This window comes from Laetiporus sulphureus, assembly GCF_001632365.1.
Source record: "Laetiporus sulphureus 93-53 unplaced genomic scaffold LAESUscaffold_15, whole genome shotgun sequence".
Lineage (NCBI taxonomy): Eukaryota > Fungi > Basidiomycota > Agaricomycetes > Polyporales > Laetiporaceae > Laetiporus > Laetiporus sulphureus.
Window position 1 is genome coordinate 626,014 of NW_024468524.1, and position 18,658 is coordinate 644,671.

An 18,658-nucleotide genomic window follows, 5' to 3' on the forward strand; every position below is an offset into this window, starting at 1 on the left:
AGTCTAAGCGCAACATCACATACTGGCGAGAAAGGTTTGTTTTGAGTCAGATGAAACACTTGAGAGAACGCCCGAATCGAACTTGAACATCTCGAGCGGCGGCATCATGAGGTCACGTTCATGTTGTTCTTTCATTGCTGAGGTAGACACGCTGATACGGAATGTAATACATGCTAAGATATTGGTCTGGACTGAGTACGTATAGAGTACAACATTGAATCTTACAGGCACTCATTAAGAGTCTCAACAACATTCTGATATTCATACAACATCGTTGAGAGCGTATGCCCACTTGTACGACGCCAATCTTTCCCGCCTAGTCGCAGAACGTGATGGCGAGGTTCTCCTGCAATAATGTCAGCATAGTGAACGAGCACAATCCACAAGGACTGCGCTCACGTTGTCAACTGTGCACGGCACTTGCACCCAAGTTTGGTCGGGTGTATGGAAAGCAGTCGTGCAGTCCGCGGAAGTGCCTGAGAATCAAATGCATTCAATTACTCCGCAAAGCTAAGAACAAAGCACAAAGTGAAAACTTACAATCTGCACCAGCACCGTCACAGCCGTCGTAGTAACTGTTTCCGGGCATTAGGATTTTATTTGAGATTATATATCAGTGCTGCTCACCCGAAGCCGCTGGTGACTGAGAACTCGTGACTGTCGACCCACTTATGTCAGCTTTATCGAAATCAGGGACAATTGTTCCACTGACGGAGGGATGAGAGAAATGTCAGTGCTGCTAGCTCCGTTCTCGAGCGTTGTCTCGATCAGCGTGCAATACTCTCCGTTATCACCGCAGCCACCTATGATAGCTGGATTAGCTGGCACTTTCCGACAGTGAACTAGTGCGCACCGGTTTGAAGATATCTGTGCGTATGCCGTGTAATGATCAGAAAGACGTACACGGCTATATGTGGAAACGTACGCGATGGCGCCAATGAGCGGTCCGTCGATAGTGTACGCCCCGCCAGTAGACAAGATGGTACCGTCTTGAGCTCTCAAGATCGGCTAGGCGAACAAATTTAGTTTGTATACTAAAAATGAACACCCGAAACTGTACGAACATAACCAGTGCCACAACTATGAAGAAATGTCCGTGAGCACGTCGTTAAGCCTCAGCTGTCAACACTCACTCGTTGGTGAAGGTCACCGTGTGGGTCTCAGCATTGATTTGCACGAAAGCGATCGCGACGGCCATGAACGCAGCGGTGAACTTGGGGAACATTCTGTTGGACCGTAAAGAATGAGCTGGTGAGAATGCGCAAGGCTCAAGGCGTCGAACCTGAGGGATTCCAGCGGTTCTGCATGGGCCTTTATACTGAGCGACAGAATAGAATGGACGCTCGGAGATTTATCCAGACGCGTCACCAGACGCAGGCGAGAAACCAGCGTCGCAGACGTACCTAATCGGTGGCGTGAGGAGGAGGCTAGCAGCTGATGCACAAGTCCCCCTATCAGATTGAGTTAGGAATGCGATGAATTGGTTTTGGACGTACGGAGAGGACATTCAAACGTTGATTGAACGCCTTCAGGAACACGAATATGATCTCTAGGATTTGTGGGAGATGTCCCAATAGCTTCCTAATGCCGCGCTGAGACCGGAACTCTTTGACTTTGTTTTGATGGATCGATCCAAAGACTATGTACTCTGCGTCCGTGAGATTCAACTGTATAAGCGATGTATACTTGATGATGAACTAGAAGTGCCAAGCGCCACGCAAATATTCTGAGGAAATAGAGCCCAGGTAGTCGCAGCACGCATCGTACCATTCAAGCTCTTGCCAATCGCGTGGGATCATTGAATCAAACGTCCCCGGCCGGCAAGTATACTAGGACAGCAGCGGCTGACTTAAGATCATTGCTTTACGAATCTCTGAGTGCGGAACGCTTTGCACTCGGTGCCCGCAGACGCCGAGGGTCTGATGAGATAACGATTGCTACATAATCAGCGGACGGATATCGTCTGAACCATACGCAGACTACACATACTTTGACACTATCTTAACCGCCGTCTGTCAACTACGTCACCGTGCCTCCTTCTTCACTGCCGTAGGCGGTATCAATAGCTAGCCTCTGATGTCTTGCATCGCTTTAGCATCAATAGTTGCATTCTGAGGACAGATTTTGATGTAGGTAATGCGCTAGACCATTTAGCTCGGCTGTCAGCCTCGTGCTGAGGAGAACACAAGGAAGATATGACCACTGTTGGCCAGATACCAGCTATTTTGATGGAGGCGCAGTTTGTTGCGAAAAAAACTGAATATGTCTACATGGGGAACGCTAGAGAATGTGACGTGAGCGGAAACGACTCGTCCAGAAACCAACACTGCGCCATGGGCAGTTTGCACGTTTCAGGCTCCTCAAATGGGCCATATTTTCCGGACTATGCATGACTGGTCAGCATCTGTTGACGCAGGCAGAGTCAGCAAAAAAGTAGAGCGAAAACGTTGCGCACAATCAAGGCGCCGATATGAAACCAAAGACTATACGCCTCAAAGTTAGCAACAGCACATATCACAATCCTACTTTATGTGCAGTTGAATACTGGATTTCGATAGGGCCTTTGTCTCCCCTAGGCAGACCTGTAAAATCGTCTGAGGAAGCGACGACGTACGATATTAACACGGCAGACATGATGCGATTTATCAGTGCGAAAAATGGTGTGGGAATGTCGGCTGATGTTTTACATTTGTGGCAAAGGTTTGCCCATGTAGCATGTAAATGGCAAATAGTGCACATTAGCAGCCAAAGTGAAACATTTTCGACATGAAATGCCGTGGTTGCAAATATTTGTCGCATGTGTAAGAATTCAGTCGACATTTACACACAATTTTCTACGTTGATAAATCGCACCATGTCTGCCGTGTAAGGTCTGCTTCAAATTACGCCTTCTGTAGTGTAGCACGCCATTTCGATCACGTGCATTCCGTTATGGAAATGCCTAGACATGCCGAATGATGCCGTTGACGTAGCGCTGGCTTCCCCCAGATCCCATCAGGCATGCCTGCAATGCCTAAGTTCAATGCATGCATACGTGCAACAACTCAGCGAGATCTAGATCTCTTTATTAAACATGTTTATGTGATGAGAAGTAAATGTACAAGTCAGCTATGAGCAAAAGAAGGGCATTTTCAATGGATGTATGTTACAATGAGCCTCAGCCACCGCACTTCTCAGCCACCGACGCGTCATCCGAGGTCCAATCGACGCGTTTCGGAGATGCAAAAATGCTTAGGTAACTCCGAAATTGCGTACTCCACTAGACTGCACTGTGAGGGTGGTAATTTGAAACAGACTAATAGGGCCTGTGGCTGGTCGGCCTGACGGACACCGGATCAAATCGATCATCGGAGGTTCAAAACCCGTGCGGTCCTGTGGCGTGAGCCGTTACGCCGTTACGCAGCGCTCAGCGCTCAGCGCGCACCGCCGCGTGTTTCTTCATGCGGCTGAGAACACATGGACTGGGGCCAGCTTTTTCAAGATCATGCGTGCAGTCTGTGAGACGGTGCCGTGTTGAGTCAAGTTTTGAGCTCAGCGTTCTCTTGATTTACAGTCAAATCTGGGAGAATGTAGCGCTATGATGGACAACGTGTGAACTCATCAGTACTCCACACGTTCATTAGATGAGTTGTATCATCGCAAACTGGCATGGATGAACCCATGGCCAGCGGCTGTGCGCCTAGTCCGAGCGCAACATCACACACTGGCGAGACAGATTTGTTTTGATCCAGATGAAACGCTTGAGAGAACGCCCAAATCGAATTTGAACATTTCGAGCGGCGACCTCATGAGATCACGTTCATGTTGCTCTTTCACTGTTGAGGTAGACACGCTGATACGTAATGTTTTACATGCTGAGATCTTGGTCTGAACTTTGTACGTATAGAGTACAACGTTGAATCTTACAGGCACTCGCTAAGAGGCTCAAAACACTCTGATATTCTTACAACATCAGTGGAAGCATATGCCCACTTGAACGACGCCAACCCTCTCCGCTTAGTCGCAGAACGTGATGGCGAGGTTCTCCTGCAATGCTGTCAGCATAGCGAACGTGCTCATTCCTCAAAGGCTGCGCCTACGTTGTCAGCTGTGCAAGCCACTTGCACCCCGGTTTGGCCGGATGAATGGAAAGCAGTTGGGCAGTCCGCGTAAGTGCCTGGGAATCAAATGCATTCAATTACTCCGCAAAGCTAAGAACAAAGCACAAAGTGAAAACTTACAATCTGCACCAGCACCGTCACAGCCGTCGTAGTAACTGTTTCCGGGCATTAGAATTTTATTTGAGATTATATATCAGTGCTGCTCACCCGAAGCCGCTGGTGACTGAGAACTCATGACTGTCGACCCACTTATGTCAGCTTTATCGAAATCAGGGACAATTGTTCCACTGACGGAGGGATGAGAGAAATGTCAGTGCTGCTAGCTCCGTTCTCGAGCGTTGTCTCGATCAGCGTGCAATACTCTCCGTTATCACCGCAGCCACCTATGATAGCTGGATTAGCTGGCACTTTCCGACAGTGAATTAGTGCGCACCGGTTTGAAGATATCTGTGCGTATGCCGTGTAATGATCAGAAAGACGTACACGGCTATATGTGGAAACGTACGCGATGGCGCCAATGAGCGGTCCGTCGATAGTGTACGCCCCGCCAGTAGACAAGATGGTACCGTCTTGAGCTCTCAAGATCGGCTAGGCGAACAAATTTAGTTTGTATACTAAAAATGAACACCCGAAACTGTACGAACATAACCACTACCACCACAACTATGTAGGGATGTCCGTGAGCACGTCGTTAAGCCTCACCGCGGTCAGCACTCACTCGTTGGTGAAGGTCACCGTGTGGGTCTCAGCATTGACGTGCACGAGAGCGATCGCGACGGCGACGAGTGAAGCGGTGAACTTGGAGAACATGCTGTTGGACCGTAGAGGATGAGCTGGTGAGAATGCGCAAAGCTGAAGGTGTAGAACCTGGGGGATTCCAGCAGTTCTGCATGACCTTTATACTACACGACGGAGTTGAATGGACGCTGCGGATTTTTTTGAATGCGTCACCAGACGCAGACGAGAGACCAGCGCCGCAGACGTACCTGTCAGTGGCGGTCGGACGAGAGAAGCAGCTGATGCTCAAGTCCCCCCACCCGATGGAGTTAAGAATGCGATGAATTGGTCCCGGACGTACGGAAAGGACACCCGGACGTTACTAGAACGGCTTCAGAACGCAAACTGAACTCTGGGCTTTGTGCGAGATGTTTGATAGCTTCTCAGCTGCCCCGCTGAGACCGGGTCACTCGTAATGCCGGACGAGGACGTCGCCCGCTCTAATGACGAGTTGTTTCAGTGTGCTTGAACAGCGTCCGATGGGCAGCATTTCGCGTCGCGAGGCCGACTGACTTTTCCCTCTCTCCGATCACACATTCCTCATTGCGTGGCCCGTCGTCATATTTCGCAGGCGACTGGCGCTGATCACATCGGACAGCTAAAAGGCTGCTCAACGATGAGACGGAAAGGCTATATGAGGACCGCATTGGGTCCCAATCGAGGTATGTTTGCCTAACGCTGCTAGCAGGAGAAACTAGACGTTGGACAGCTGGACTGATGACGCACCGGGTGATCCTAAGGAACCCATTCGACCTCAGTTGAGGTGAACTAGATTCGGGACCAATGGGAACTGTATATGCCACCTCTGTGTTCTAGCTCAGGCACTGACCAAAACTGTCAATGCAGCACGGCATTGCGGCTTGAGAACATTGCTGTGCTCTGCGTGTCTTTTGATACATCGATCCGAAGCCTGTGCTCTGCTCCTGAAAAGTGAACAGTGGAAGTTCTGTGTACTTGGTGATGAACCGGAAGCGCCAAGCGCCATACACATATTCCGAGGCAATAGAGCCTAGCTGCAGCGCGTACGCATCGTACCATTCCTCTCTTGTCAAATTGTGTAGGGCCATTGCATCAAACGTACTGGCCGGCAAGCGCACCGGGATATCAGCGGCTGACTTAAGAGCATCGCTCTACGGATCTTTGCATTTCAGAGCGCCTTGCACTCGATGCCCGAAGCTTATCCGAGTCTCATGAGATAGCGACTACTATATGATCAGCCGACGGATATTACCAAACCATACGCAGACCGCACATACTTTGAGACCACCAACCGCCGTCTGTCTACAAAGTCATCGTGCCTCCTTGTTCGCATCTGGCGCTTTGCATCGTTTTAGAATCGATAGTTGCATTCCAAGGACAGACGTTGATGTAGACAACAGCTAGATCGTTTAGCTAGGCCGTCAGCCTCGTGCCAACGAGAATACTTAGAAGAGATGACCGGTTGGTCAGATGGCTTTCTCCGATAAACCTGCATCACTTCTCTTGATGCGGACTTGATTGGCTGGGGATATGATGCACGTCTCCGTAGCCTTGGTCCACCGCCTGGCCCCGGTTCCTGAGACCGTGTCGGATCGAAATAAGACAAAGGGCCTTAGGTGACCCTCCGATCAGCGGACGAGAGACCAGCTGGCGCGGCATGCCTAGCTTCATATGTCCACGAGGAAGACGAGCATGACGCCAGAGAATATGTGAGTGGCGGCGACTCTTCCAGAAACCAACACTGCCGCGGTGGCAATTTGCAAGTTTCAGGCTCATCAAAAGGGCGGTATTTCCAAGATGTCACGATCAGGGTTTGATGACCAACTGATGACGCCGGTAGGTTCAGCGAAAAAGCATTTAAGACATCAATATCTGACCGAATCCTACGTCTCAGGTAGCAGCAGTGTGACATAGTATCAGGATCCTAGTTCGAACTTTGTAGTTGAACTGATATCCGTGGTTGGCAGACTGGACGGAGAATGCACCGTCGGCAACGACCACCGGATCAAACCTGTCAGATCGTAATCTGCACCGCGATCATCGGAGGTTCAAAATCACGCGTGCAGTCCTGTGGCGTGGGCGTTACTGTGTTCGCCTCGGATTCAGCGCTCAGCGTTCGCCGCTGATTCTTCATGCTGAGAACACATGGACTGGGGCCAGCTCTGAAGAGACGATATTCCGCGAAATCTGCTCTCAAGATTTTCCAGAATGCAGGGTTGGCGAAGTGCGTCGCAAAGGCTACGAATTCCGAATCCATACCTGCTTCACATGGCCTGCCCGAGGTACGTCGACTGCACCATCACCCATCTGCCGAGTACCTTGACAGCCAGTGCTCACTCCACACCCCAGATCATTGTGACCGGTTCGGCACAGGAACTAGTGCGGTGTGCTAATCCAGCTGACGCTGCCGTCCCGTAGGTCGCGCGAATGTCGGCAAGTCTACATTGCTGAATGCGGTTTTGGGGCGCAGAGACCTGCTGCCCACGAGTAACAAAGCTGTGAGTTTCCCTTCGAGGTCTAGAGCTCGTCTGAAACTAAGCATTGAAAGCTCGTAGGGCAAGACTCGCTCGCTGGATTTCTACCTCGTCGGTGCAGAGCCTGGCAAGTTGATTGTGGTGGATGCTCCTGGCTATGGCTCGCGAGGACGTCCAGAGTGGGGTGACCTGTTCAGATATTACGTCTCCAATCGGCAGGAGTAAGTGAACCAAGCAGCGTGAGCTCCATGCCGCTGACCACATTCCAGGCTCCGCAGGGTGTACGTTCTCATCAGCGCCATCCTCGGCCTGAACGAGGCCGACCGAGCCATGCTGGCCATGCTCGACGAACAGTGCCAGGCATCTGGGGGCACAAGTTTTACGCTGCAAGCCATCGTTACGAAGGCGGACGGCATCCTGGATAAAAGAGATGCCAAGGAAAGGGTGACTAGTATCCGCCGTGGCATCTTCGAAGCTGCCCCGACCTGTCTGCCTATGATATTGACAAGCGCAGGCCAGCGGCCGTTTTTCGGGGTCGATGATGTTCGGGCGAACATCGCTGATGCATGTGCGCTGGTGTAGTCTCGACGAAGGGACGAACGTTCCTATGATGTGTGGGGCCAATGAGATATTATACCTGGATGGAGATCCATGGGGTTTGACTATGCACCCCGTGCACCTTGTCCATTGCATTCTTACAACAATCAGATTATGTTACGCAGCACACATCTGACGTCTATGTCAAAGGGGAGTGAATTGAAGATAAACGCGGTCTCTTCTATTCCACATCAAACAAGAGAACCTCTGCTGTGCTGTCACCAATGTTCTCAACTTGGATCCCCTTCCCCGCCTCTCCCATGATGTATGCCCCATCCCCTTCACTCAACTCCAATGCCGTGTCTCCGCCCGAAATCTTCACACGGGCGCCACTCGACGCCTCCGGATTGTATCCGGACGTCTGGACGACGTGGATGTACGCCTTCGTCGTTGTGCCCGTTCGTGCTGTTGGGAACGTGTGCGAGAGCGAAGCCGCTGGCGACAGAAGGGATGCGTAGAGCGACAGCGGGGAGTGTACTGGCGCCGGCCCGGAGGCGGCGCGTGCTTCTGAGACGCCAGATTCTCCTGCAGGAGTCACAACCCGTACCCACTTGTCTCTCTTCTCTTCGTCTGTGAAGTGCCTAAGTTGACGCATCATCAGCATATCACGGCCGCTTGTAGCGAATATCGACGAACCGCGTGTAGTATGTCGGCGTCAACCCTGACTGGGAGGGCATGCTCCAGATCTGCAGAAAGTGTACTTGCTCGCCGTAGCACTTCTCGCTGTGACGGATCCCGGTACCAGCGGAAGTCATCTGCAGGTCGCCTCGTTTGAGGATCTCGAGATTTCCCATAGAATCTCGGCTAGGACGGATGAGGTCTGCGAAGGACGTTGGAACATGGACAGTGCTTACTGCTCAAGCTGGCCTGAGACTACATAGGAGAATATCTCGAATTCACGATGGCCGTGTGTGCCAAATCCTGTCCCAGGTTCGACGCGATCCTCATTCAGTACGCGCAAGCAACCGAACTGTTCATGATCTGAGTCATGGTACCTGTAGGATGCGTGTCAATTAGCAGCGAGGTTCACAGTGAGGGGGGGAGCTCACATTGCAAATGAGAATGTGTGGAACGTCTTGAGCCACCCGTGGTCTGCATGGCCACGCTCATGACTCAGTCGAGGAACGGCTTTCATGGTCATCTCGCTTTGCTTGTAAGACACGGTAGTCGACAGGGGTGCCGCGAGACGTAGAGGAGCTGCCCAAGAGCGGTTATTAAGTACGTTATGCTTTGTGAGGCGGAGTAGGGAAGACAGCTTGAAGACTGATAGGGTTGGAGCGACACATCAGCCGGCCGCAGGCTGCAGCCTTATATCCGGTCGAGAATGGATGTGAGCGGGAGGAACAAATGAGGATGCATCATTGATCATGAGGAGGGCGTTGCGCAATGCGTCTTAGCAGAACTGCCTCATATGGGAACGGCGCGCTCACGTCGGCGCGCCCTGATTTTTCAGCCGAGCTGCCCGCGTAGCTACTCGTGATGTGTAGCTCGTACATCGAATGACAGAAAGCTTTATAACCATGAGCTCGCGGTAGGACTGTTGTACGAAGGCTGGCAGAGAGGTGACGGCGATGTACAATATGCGGAGAAACGGGCGCTACTGCATCCGGTACCGAGGTCACAGTGCGATCACCCTCGTGACACCTCGATCGCTGCTTCAGAATTTCGAGCTTTCGCGCCTCAAACAAGTTTTTCCCTCGTTGACGCTGCAGTTTCATTCATGGCGACCCTGTTACCGCCTCCGAAACGACAGAAGATCTATCACGGTATCCCAGAGCCAGAGCCAGAACCGCTGAAGCCATCGCCGAGCGTCATCGTGCAGTTCGTCTCGGAGGAGGATGGAAAACCGCTTGCGCCCGCGGTCAACCTGCCTGCTAACGTCTCGAGGGAAGGGCTGGAAGCATTGGTCAACAAGCTGAGTATGAAGGTATGCTTTGTGCCGTGCTAGCTCAACAGTTCGTTTATATTGTCTTCAGGACGAGGACCCTGTGCCGTTCTCATTCCATATAGCCCTTCCGACCGATGAGACTACAGTGGGGGCTCCTACGCGGATAGCGATATCAAAGTCTATTGAGGAAGATGTGTTGGCCCATCCATCGCAAGCTTTCACTCCAGAAGATGTCTTCGTTGTTCGCTGTTCCCCGCAGGCTGTATTCAAAGTACGACCTGCTACAAGATGCTCCTCGACACTGGCCGGTTCGTCCATTTTACCGTTCCCAGACTTTTTAGTCTGTCTGACCTCCGTGTGCAGGCCATACGTCCCCGATCCTCTGCGCCTCTTTTTCGCCGACTGGCAATCTCCTCGCTACCGGCTCGGGCGACTGCAACGCTCGGCTTTGGGATTTGTTCACAGAGACACCATCACATGTACTATCGGGTCATAAAGGCTGGGTTCTATGCGTTGAGTGGGAAGCGATGGAGAGGAAGCTGGCTACAGGAGGACATGACGGACATGTACGTTTTGCTGAGCAAATGTCGTTGGTCGGTCCTGACTAGCAAGCAGGTTCGGCTATGGGATCCAAAAGCGGGGAAGCCGATAGGTGACGCTCTGAAGGGCCACACAAAGTGGATCACCTCACTATCTTGGGAGCCAATTCATCTGTATGTGTTGTTGCTGTCCAATGCCTCCATACGGACAGCTGACACTTTGTAGAAACCCTTCTGCTCCACGACTTGCTTCTTCGTCAAAAGATGGAACCGTCCGCGTCTGGTCGACTTCAACCCGCCGCTGTGAATACGCTCTCGGCGGGCACACAGCGAGTGTGAACGTTGTCCGATGGGGAGGCGGGGGCTTGGATGGGAAGGGTGTACTGTATACTGCTTCGAGTGATAGAACAATACGGGTATGGGATGCGGAACGGGTTAGTAACTTTCAGATTATCATCTCCAGCGTATGTTGACTCAGGTTGCATGTAGGGAAGGCCCCTCCACACGTTGAAGGATCATGCTCACTGGGTCACTACGCTGACTTTGAACACGGATTTCGTGCTCCGGACTGGTCCATTTGATCACATCGGCAAGAAGCCAGCTTCAGATAGCGAAGGTAATTCTTAGACCGCCTCACCCATCAGACCGCTGTCATATCTCCCTCGTTTCTTCGGCTTTAAATTGTCTGCATACTCATCGCTTACATCATTCACAGCACAAAAGCTTGCGCTTGCGCGATACAACAAACTCGTCTCCTCCAATGGCGAGACACTGATCTCAGGGTCCGACGATCACACGCTCTTCTTTTGGTCATTATTTCCATCGCGGATGGGCTCCGGAGCCGCAACGGATGCAGCCGCCGAGCGTGGGGGCAAGCTCAAGCCAATTGCGCGGCTCACTGGACACCAGCGACAGGTTTTACACGTCGCATTCAGTCCGGATGGGAGGTGGGCTGCGAGCGCGGCTTGGGATAATAGCGTGCGCCTGTGGGATGGGCGGACGGGGAAGTTCGTGGCGACGCTGCGAGGGCATATCGGTGCGGTTTATCGGTTGACGTGGAGTGCGGACTCGCGGATGCTTGTGAGCGCGAGCAAGGACAGCACGGTGAAGGCGAGTGTCTCCGGGTTTGGACGTGGTGACGTGGTCTTAGTGTTGCTCGATAGATCTGGGACCTGAAGACGTACAAGCTGAAGACCGACCTGCCTGGGCACACGGATGAGGTCTACTGCGTGGACTTTGTTGCAGACAAGATTGTCAGCGGCGGAAGGGATCGTACTGTCAAGATGTTGGTATTCCCTCCAGATGACGGCTCACCGCTGTGCTAATACCTCATCTCATAGCTGGAAGAATTGATGGGACTCGCTCGGATATTCGAGGATACTGTGCAGTATACCATGGGATTAGCCAACTGCCCTGTGGCATGCGTAGTATATTTCGCATCTGGTGTCGCTACAGCCTATTCATGATTTGCATATATGCGCCAGGCCTTCCCTAGTTTCCCTCTACCCGTTGCTGCCATCTTTAATTGGGCCGTCACCAGGGCGAAAATTATCGCCCGATGCTCATTTTGCATTACCGTGAGAGAGTCTGCAGCTAACATGTCCTGCATATTGACCTATCGCAATGACGCTCACTTAGTAACAGCGAGCTTTTAAGACGCATCGCGCTTGCACGTCATAGTGGACGCGTACCACGTGATCGCGTTTTCTCTGAAACTTGACGCCGTCGTGCACGGGCCCACTGGCGTCTTTCCCACTTTCTTTTTATGCCACCCTCTCCTCCAACCCCTTCATTCATCTTGCAGTGAACCACGAATCAGTGAACAGCCATGTCCGAGGGCGAAAAAGCCATACCGTTCGGATTGTACGTCTTTCCTGCGAATACTAGAACGCGCTGCAACAAACCTCTGACGCTCATGTTGCGCATAGCTTCGTGTCTTTAATCAGTGCCATCGCGAAAATAAAGCCCCGCAAAGTCAGCCAGAATAACTCTTCACGCTCAACACCCTATGTCGTGCAAACATTCAGAAATTGGGTGGCAGAATTGCATCGTCGCTACGCGCCTCTTCCCCCTGGCACTGCAGCTATTGTGTTCCGCCTCTTGTTCCCCGAAGAAGACGTCCGAAGAAAATATGGTTTGCAAGAGACAAGACTCGCTCAGTCTATCTCCAAGGTCCTCGGAATCTCAAAAAACACAGGCGCGCGAGGCAACGGTCTTGTGAATTGGGATGGCGACAACTCGATAGGATGTCTCGGCCTGGAGGTACAGAAGATTTTGGAAGAGAGCTCGACCGTATGTGCTTCAGTATATTCTCTAACAGAACAAAACTGACGAGCCATCCGCAGATAACGGAGGGTACCCTCAGCATCGCCAAAGTAGACGCCTTACTCAGCGAACTAGCGGCCACATGCGCGTTTTCGTCGCCAAGTGTCCGCCGGCCGCACTCTTCAGTTGCTGACTCGAGCGCTTTGCCTCGACCCAAGTCCAATGTGCTCCGCGCTCTGTATACGGCGCTCTCCCCGGTGGAAGCAGGGGTCGTCACGCAGATCATCCTGAAAGACTTGCGGCCGATGTTGTATCCCATCCCCCCGGATCAGACTCATTATACCGCATCACTACTCTCCTATAACAGCAACGCATTGACCCAGCTCACAAAATTCGACGCCATGCGGGAGTGGGATCTGAGCAAACGTATGCTTGCCACATACCGTGTGCGGGCATATTTGGATGAGGCGGCCCAGCTCTACGAGACTTTGTCGACGGCGGACGAGGTCGACATTGTCTTGAAACCACTGGTTGGCGTCCCGGTCCAGGTAAACATCCCCACAGCTTATATCATAGCTACCCAGCTGACCACTCCTTCTACATGATGATAGATACCGAAATGTACTAAGGGCCAGGGATGCGCGCAGGCACTGCATGTCCTCCGTACCTCGAAGAAAGTCTGGGCGGAGACCAAATATGATGGCGAGCGTGCACAGATCCATGTTGAGATAATCAATGGAGAAGCACGCATCACGATCTACAGCAAAAGTGGGCGGGAATCAACTCAGGACCGTGTCGCAATTCACGAGTACGTTCTTGTTTTCAAATCGCACTAGCAATCCTGACGTGCCGTGCATTCATCAGGACTATACTTGATGCCCTTGGGATAGGAACTACGTGCTGCAAGGTCAAGACGAATGCCATCCTTGAGGCAGAGATGGTTGCCTTTTCGGATTCACTCGACCGTGTCGACGGTACGTTTAGCTCCACTTTGAGGGCATATATGCAGCCATCTTACGCGCACCGAAGAATTCTGGAGAATTCGCAGTATTATAGCGAGCACTGCCGTCGGACCACGTCGTGTTAAAGGCAAGGAAGCGACGCATGAAGAAGATGAAGAACAGGAGGATATGTGAGTCGCTTCACCAGAAATTAAGGACTTTCGTCAATTGTTTCTCTGCACAGTCATTCGCAGAGTTCTATCATCTCTGATGCGTCAGACGGAGGCACCAGGCGCCTCGCTCTCGTATTCTTCGATGTCTTGTTTCTCGATGATCAGTCTCTTCTCCCCGTCCCCTACTCTCGACGACGCGTCGTCCTAGAATCGATCATCAACACCGCACCCGGACATGCCATGCTAGCTGAGCGAACTCCTATATCATTGACATGTCAAAGCGACGGAAATGCGCAATTACGAACAATTTTCTCGGGGCTTATCGCTGACCATCAGGAGGGAGTGGTCTTGAAGGCCGACGAGTCACGTTATAATGACTGGAGGCTGCCGTGGGTGAAGGTACGCATGTCTGGTATAGTATCTAGATAACATCTCATCTATGTTTGATATCCACAGCTCAAGAAGGACTACATCCCAGGCTATGGCGATTGCCTCGATCTCGTCATCGTCGGTGCGGCCTGGGATAAGGAACGTGGTCGCGAACTCAGAGGTGCGTCAATAATTGCATAGTCAAATGTATGCTGAACAAAATGGCCAATGATGACCAATAGTTGCACCAACCGTGTACACGACGTTCTATCTTGGTGCTTTGGCCAACGGCAAGTCGTTGCAGATGGATGTGGGTGTACATGTTCATGCGAGGCTCTCGTATTCGCTTACCCGCCTACCAGCGACGAGCTGTTCCTCACTTTGAGGTATTCTTCACCGTTTCATACGGTCTCGCAAGGGAACAATTAGAGGAGCTCAACTTCATCATCAAGAGCACGGAGCCTGTCAAGTATATATCTGGGAGGGTCAGTAAATAGCAGTGTCATGCTGACACGCGAATCCCTGACCGTTTGTCTCCATCCAGCGCACACATGGACTGTCGTATACAATTGATTTGTTCTCGGGAATATCTGCTCCAACCGTCCTGCTTGGGCAGCCATTACTAGCAGAAGTATATGGTGCTTGCTTCAGCAAAGCGCCAGGAAGTTTGGTTTGTCATCTGTAGCAATGCTTCTTAGCGGATTCGTCTAACTCATGTTCCTAGTTCTATGAACTCCGCTTCCCCCGCATCGCGAAGGTCTTTCGCGCCAGAGAGCGCTCTTGGACCGAAGGAACCAGTTTAGATGGGTTCCAGAGGACTGCCCATGAAGCGATTGGACGCGACCCTTCCAACAAAGAGATCGACGACTGGGCCAGAGAGCTCTTCGGGAAGCCTCGCATTCCTGGTGTCAAGTGTCCGACGAAGCGCAAACAAATGGAAGAGACCTGGATGGAGAAGCTAGAGCTGGTCGATCGACAATTGGGCGAGCGCAAGAGTAAGAAGTTGAAGACGGGCAAGGAGTCTATCCCTGAAAAGGCACTGGGAACTTCGAAGACCGCAAGAGAGGAAGGCGCGAAGACTGGTACCAACACTCCAAGAACAGCCACATACCTGCGAGCACTTGGATCAGTGACGAACGTCGCGCAATTACCAGTCGCGGATGTGGATAATGCGTCATCGGATAGCAAGGGCAATACCACAACGCGCAACGTTCAAGTGGCGCCCGAGGGACTGCATCCGGTTATTTTGGAAGCTCGCTCGCCATCTCACAAGACCGTTAGCGATGCGCGGAGCGAAAATGCAGGCCCTGTTCAGTATCCTCCACAAGAACAGTCGTCACATACGTCTGTACCTGCTCGAAGTGAAGTCCCAGCGGCACCAGCGCAGCAAACAGAAGGGCCTCTCACTGCCAAGTTGGTAGTACGTGAAGACCCGATGGCAAAGATCTCCGAGGACCGCAAGTCTCCAGAAGTGCCTCTGACTCCATTCACTTTACAGTCCAGCGAGTATGACTCAACAGCAATGGGCAAGTTCCTCCGAAACGCGGTTGTCTGGATGGCGAGGCCTCAAGATCCGACGAAGCTACTCTGGAGGGTGCCTTCAAAATCAATCATACCAGCTGGGCAACGGGTACACGGTCTTGAAGCATTCCTTATGGCCTGCGGCTGGTGCACTCCTTCTCAAACCAACGGAGCATGTGCATGGGTCGAGCGTGGTGTCGTGTTCGTCGACGATACGGATGACGGGAGCCAGTGGATGGAATATCCTCTGAAGGTATTGCTAAGTCGGAGGTCCTCCCTGACACAGAGCCACCGAACTACTGATCACAAATCAATCTGGGTGTTCAGCATGAAGATGCTGAGCTGCGAAGAATTGCAAGCACAAACATCGGAGCGCGACATACAAAATCGTGCGATCTGCAGATTGGCATGAGGGCCATAGTGCGGAGTAAATTATCACTATTTACCTCAGTCAGATACCGCCCGCGTATAGTCTATATTATGATGTTTTTGGTGGTGTAATACAATCTTCACGAGTAGCAACATTTCTCGGGACGACGCCACAGTTGTTCGGCATTTACCGCGTTCGATGTTCTCCGATTTTTTCGGGGTAGTGGCAAGTGAACCAGTCCGTCACGATGTCGAACTCTGCTTTGATCACCACGGACCTCTCAGGTCTGACGCTCGTGTCGAGGGGCAAGGTCCGCGACGTCTATGCAACATCGAACCCGGATCAGCTGCTCTTTGTGGCGACAGACCGCATCTCTGCCTTCGATGTCGTCCTGCGAAATGTTTGTCTCCGCAGCTCTATCGTCTCGCGATAGAGTCGCATTCTCGTGCTCGTTGGAGGAAATATTCATAGATATTCCCGATGATAGGGCGTTCCGGACAAGGGCAAGGTTCTTACGAAAATCTCCCTCTTCTGGTTCGAGAAGCTGAAGGATATCATCCCGACGCACTTCATCACCGCGAACGTGGATGAGATGCCGGAGGAGGTGAGAAAATATAAAGTGCAGCTGGAAGGACGGGCTATGCTGGTCAAGAAGGCGAAGGTTGTCCCGTTGGAGGCTATTGTACGAGGATACATCACAGGTTCGCATTGTCCTCTCGTCGCTGTTAATTTGAGGCACATGCTCGTTTCAGGTTCAGGCTGGATGGAATATCAGATGTCGGATATGGTGCATGGCATCCCGCTGCCTCCGGGCCTTGTAGAGTCCGAAAAGTTGCCCAAGCCTCTGTTTACGCCCTCCACCAAAGCTGAGCAAGGACAGCATGACGAAAACATCTCTCCTCAACGAGGCAAGTCTCCGCATCTCTTTATCCTGGACCAGTCGTGATCATGCCCTTCCCGCAGCCGCTACATTGATTGGCCAGAAACTGTATGACCAGATCTCAAAAGCCGCTATTCAGCTGTACCAGGCGGCAGCGGACTACGCTCTCACGCGCGGGCTGATCCTCGCGGATACGAAGTTCGAGTTCGGACTGGTTCCTTCGCCCTCAGGCGAGGACCAACTGATCCTCGTGGACGAGCTCCTGACCCCGGATTCCTCACGCTACTGGCCTGCGGAGGGCTACCAGGCCGGCGGTACCCAGCCGAGCTTCGATAAGCAATATCTCAGGGACTGGCTCGTCAGCACCGGATTTCGCAGGGGCTTGGAAAGTGGCCCTAAGGGACATGAAGGTGAAGGCTGGGTTATGGAACAGAGTGTGGTGGAGGGGACAAGGAAGCGCTATATGGAGGCGTTGACTATGTTGATGGGCGAGGGCGCTGCGTTTTGACTATAGCTATAACTTATTAGAAGCCGTTAAATCGGATGAAAGGCTGCACTGCCTCGATTAACACAACAACATGTTACCGGTATGTCCCAGAACGGCACTGAACAAGCCATTCTAACCTTGCGAGCTACAACCATATCACTGAGGTAGTGCGAAAGGCGTGATTGTGTTCTGAGGGATGATTTTGGCACGCCACATCTATTTGCGGGTACTCTGCTGAGTATATATACACGACCAGGCAAGCCACACGATCTATGGTTGCTATCAAGAAGACAGAACGAAACCGAGACAACCAGACATTCCGTGATCACAACAACGTAACGAAGACAAGCAGGCCACACTAACTGTGGCTGCAGTACGAGCAACCGGACGTCGGCGCTCCATTATCCGAATCCACATCCAACACAAGAAACAAACCCCATACATCCTCCCAGACGCGCAGAAGAGCCGCCGACAACCACACAGAACTGCGAACACAGCCGCGTGGTTGAGCGACTCAACAGCGAGCAAGCAGACTTGGCCAAAGCCAGAGCCAGCCCGCCCACCGCGCAACGACGAGTCCATCATAGCCGTGGACCGCCGTGCAGAGCAGACTCATCGTAGCTGTGAATCTGCTCTCTTCGTCGAGCGAGTCCGCCGGTGCGTCACCCCGGCGTCCACAAACCAGCAGCGGAGCGGCCAACTTAACAGCCGCAGTACTTTGCAGTACTTCACGCCGCAGGAACTCAGACGGTACACTCTTGGATGCCTCTGTCGCCGTTGAGGTGCGAAGCGACGACGTCGATGGTCCGGAGCCATGACCCAGAGATGTGGCCAGCCAGATTCTCCAAGTCGAAGATGAAGTAGGCGCCAGAGACCATCGAGGAACACAGGCGAGCGAAGGAATTCGAAGTGTCGCCAGAGGTCCAAGGACGAGAGACCAGTGTTCCAGAGAGGCAATCCAGAGAGAAAACTTGCTGCAATGTCCGGCGAACTCTGGCGTTGACCAGGTCCGCTTGCTCGCTGCTGAGCCGCTCGACCGCGAGGCTGGGTTCGCAGCCTTGCGGGGTTGGCGACGGCTCTTCTGAGCGGCTGAGAGACTGTATGAATGTCGCTTCTTGTGTTGGATGGGGGCTCGGATAGTGGGGCGTCGACGTCCGCCTGCTCGTACTGCAGCCACAGTGAGTGTGGTCTGCTTGCCTCCGTTCTGCCATCGTGACCACAAGTGCTGGCATTGGGTTTTATGATTTTATGACGAGACGCGAAACTTGCAGAAGGGGAGACCATCGGTACGAGACTTG

At 52.3% G+C, this 18,658-nt stretch overlaps 9 protein-coding genes across 9 annotated transcripts; 4 read left to right on the top strand and 5 right to left on the bottom strand.

The window, feature by feature from the left end:
• Nucleotides 1–174: 174 nt before the first annotated feature.
• LAESUDRAFT_725021 (uncharacterized protein) lies at nucleotides 175–1,573 on the bottom strand. Its single transcript, XM_040908738.1, has 12 exons — nucleotides 1,497–1,573; nucleotides 1,404–1,434; nucleotides 1,283–1,301; nucleotides 1,134–1,226; nucleotides 1,065–1,080; nucleotides 926–1,008; nucleotides 854–867; nucleotides 713–803; nucleotides 628–657; nucleotides 541–575; nucleotides 400–476; nucleotides 175–346 (listed from the first exon to the last, which is right to left on the bottom strand). Exons 4-12 carry the CDS (start codon nucleotides 1,223–1,225, stop codon nucleotides 317–319), a joined length of 468 nt encoding a protein of 155 aa, XP_040765295.1. The 5' UTR covers nucleotide 1,226; nucleotides 1,283–1,301; nucleotides 1,404–1,434; nucleotides 1,497–1,573; the 3' UTR covers nucleotides 175–316.
• Nucleotides 1,574–3,996: 2,423 nt separating this feature from the next.
• LAESUDRAFT_758557 (uncharacterized protein) lies at nucleotides 3,997–4,910 on the bottom strand (the record flags this gene model as incomplete). The annotated part of the gene is made up of 9 exons (XM_040912460.1): nucleotides 3,997–4,026; nucleotides 4,080–4,156; nucleotides 4,221–4,255; nucleotides 4,308–4,337; nucleotides 4,393–4,483; nucleotides 4,534–4,547; nucleotides 4,606–4,688; nucleotides 4,745–4,763; nucleotides 4,819–4,910. 9 exons carry the CDS (start codon nucleotides 4,908–4,910, stop codon nucleotides 3,997–3,999), a joined length of 471 nt encoding a protein of 156 aa, XP_040765296.1.
• Nucleotides 4,911–5,317: 407 nt separating this feature from the next.
• LAESUDRAFT_713635 (uncharacterized protein) lies at nucleotides 5,318–5,944 on the bottom strand (the record flags this gene model as incomplete). The annotated part of the gene is made up of 3 exons (XM_040906991.1): nucleotides 5,318–5,571; nucleotides 5,604–5,612; nucleotides 5,707–5,944. The coding sequence occupies 3 exons, from the start codon at nucleotides 5,942–5,944 to the stop codon at nucleotides 5,318–5,320; spliced, it is 501 nt and encodes a 166-aa protein (XP_040765297.1).
• Nucleotides 5,945–6,988: 1,044 nt separating this feature from the next.
• On the top strand, nucleotides 6,989–7,912 carry LAESUDRAFT_758558 (P-loop containing nucleoside triphosphate hydrolase protein; the record flags this gene model as incomplete). The annotated part of the gene is made up of 5 exons (XM_040912461.1): nucleotides 6,989–7,138; nucleotides 7,206–7,218; nucleotides 7,275–7,354; nucleotides 7,412–7,551; nucleotides 7,600–7,912. The coding sequence occupies 5 exons, from the start codon at nucleotides 6,989–6,991 to the stop codon at nucleotides 7,910–7,912; spliced, it is 696 nt and encodes a 231-aa protein (XP_040765298.1).
• Nucleotides 7,913–7,997: 85 nt separating this feature from the next.
• Nucleotides 7,998–9,176, bottom strand: LAESUDRAFT_115507 (pirin domain-containing protein). The gene is made up of 4 exons (XM_040901226.1): nucleotides 8,977–9,176; nucleotides 8,782–8,922; nucleotides 8,564–8,731; nucleotides 7,998–8,508 (listed from the first exon to the last, which is right to left on the bottom strand). Exons 1-4 carry the CDS (start codon nucleotides 9,066–9,068, stop codon nucleotides 8,109–8,111), a joined length of 801 nt encoding a protein of 266 aa, XP_040765299.1. The 5' UTR covers nucleotides 9,069–9,176; the 3' UTR covers nucleotides 7,998–8,108.
• Nucleotides 9,177–9,594: 418 nt separating this feature from the next.
• On the top strand, nucleotides 9,595–12,136 carry LAESUDRAFT_812171 (WD-repeat protein). Its single transcript, XM_040914383.1, has 10 exons — nucleotides 9,595–9,854; nucleotides 9,904–10,123; nucleotides 10,179–10,381; nucleotides 10,431–10,528; nucleotides 10,581–10,788; nucleotides 10,844–10,970; nucleotides 11,070–11,464; nucleotides 11,518–11,639; nucleotides 11,695–11,931; nucleotides 11,993–12,136. The coding sequence occupies exons 1-9, from the start codon at nucleotides 9,648–9,650 to the stop codon at nucleotides 11,705–11,707; spliced, it is 1,593 nt and encodes a 530-aa protein (XP_040765300.1). The 5' UTR covers nucleotides 9,595–9,647; the 3' UTR covers nucleotides 11,708–11,931; nucleotides 11,993–12,136.
• On the top strand, nucleotides 11,915–16,152 carry LAESUDRAFT_115651 (uncharacterized protein). The gene is made up of 14 exons (XM_040901227.1): nucleotides 11,915–11,931; nucleotides 11,993–12,217; nucleotides 12,283–12,646; nucleotides 12,700–13,167; nucleotides 13,231–13,427; nucleotides 13,484–13,593; nucleotides 13,649–13,751; nucleotides 13,805–14,132; nucleotides 14,190–14,283; nucleotides 14,345–14,412; nucleotides 14,465–14,587; nucleotides 14,647–14,772; nucleotides 14,827–15,893; nucleotides 15,951–16,152. Exons 2-14 carry the CDS (start codon nucleotides 12,183–12,185, stop codon nucleotides 16,033–16,035), a joined length of 3,168 nt encoding a protein of 1,055 aa, XP_040765301.1. The 5' UTR covers nucleotides 11,915–11,931; nucleotides 11,993–12,182; the 3' UTR covers nucleotides 16,036–16,152.
• Nucleotides 16,153–16,220: 68 nt separating this feature from the next.
• Nucleotides 16,221–17,503, top strand: LAESUDRAFT_725025 (SAICAR synthetase). Its single transcript, XM_040908739.1, has 4 exons — nucleotides 16,221–16,393; nucleotides 16,481–16,694; nucleotides 16,746–16,901; nucleotides 16,957–17,503. Exons 1-4 carry the CDS (start codon nucleotides 16,241–16,243, stop codon nucleotides 17,379–17,381), a joined length of 948 nt encoding a protein of 315 aa, XP_040765302.1. The 5' UTR covers nucleotides 16,221–16,240; the 3' UTR covers nucleotides 17,382–17,503.
• A 600-nt stretch (nucleotides 17,504–18,103) lies between these two features.
• Nucleotides 18,104–18,571, bottom strand: LAESUDRAFT_758562 (uncharacterized protein; the record flags this gene model as incomplete). The annotated part of the gene is made up of 1 exon (XM_040912462.1): nucleotides 18,104–18,571. The coding sequence occupies one exon, from the start codon at nucleotides 18,569–18,571 to the stop codon at nucleotides 18,104–18,106; it is 468 nt and encodes a 155-aa protein (XP_040765303.1).
• Between the last annotated feature and the right edge of the window lie 87 nt (nucleotides 18,572–18,658).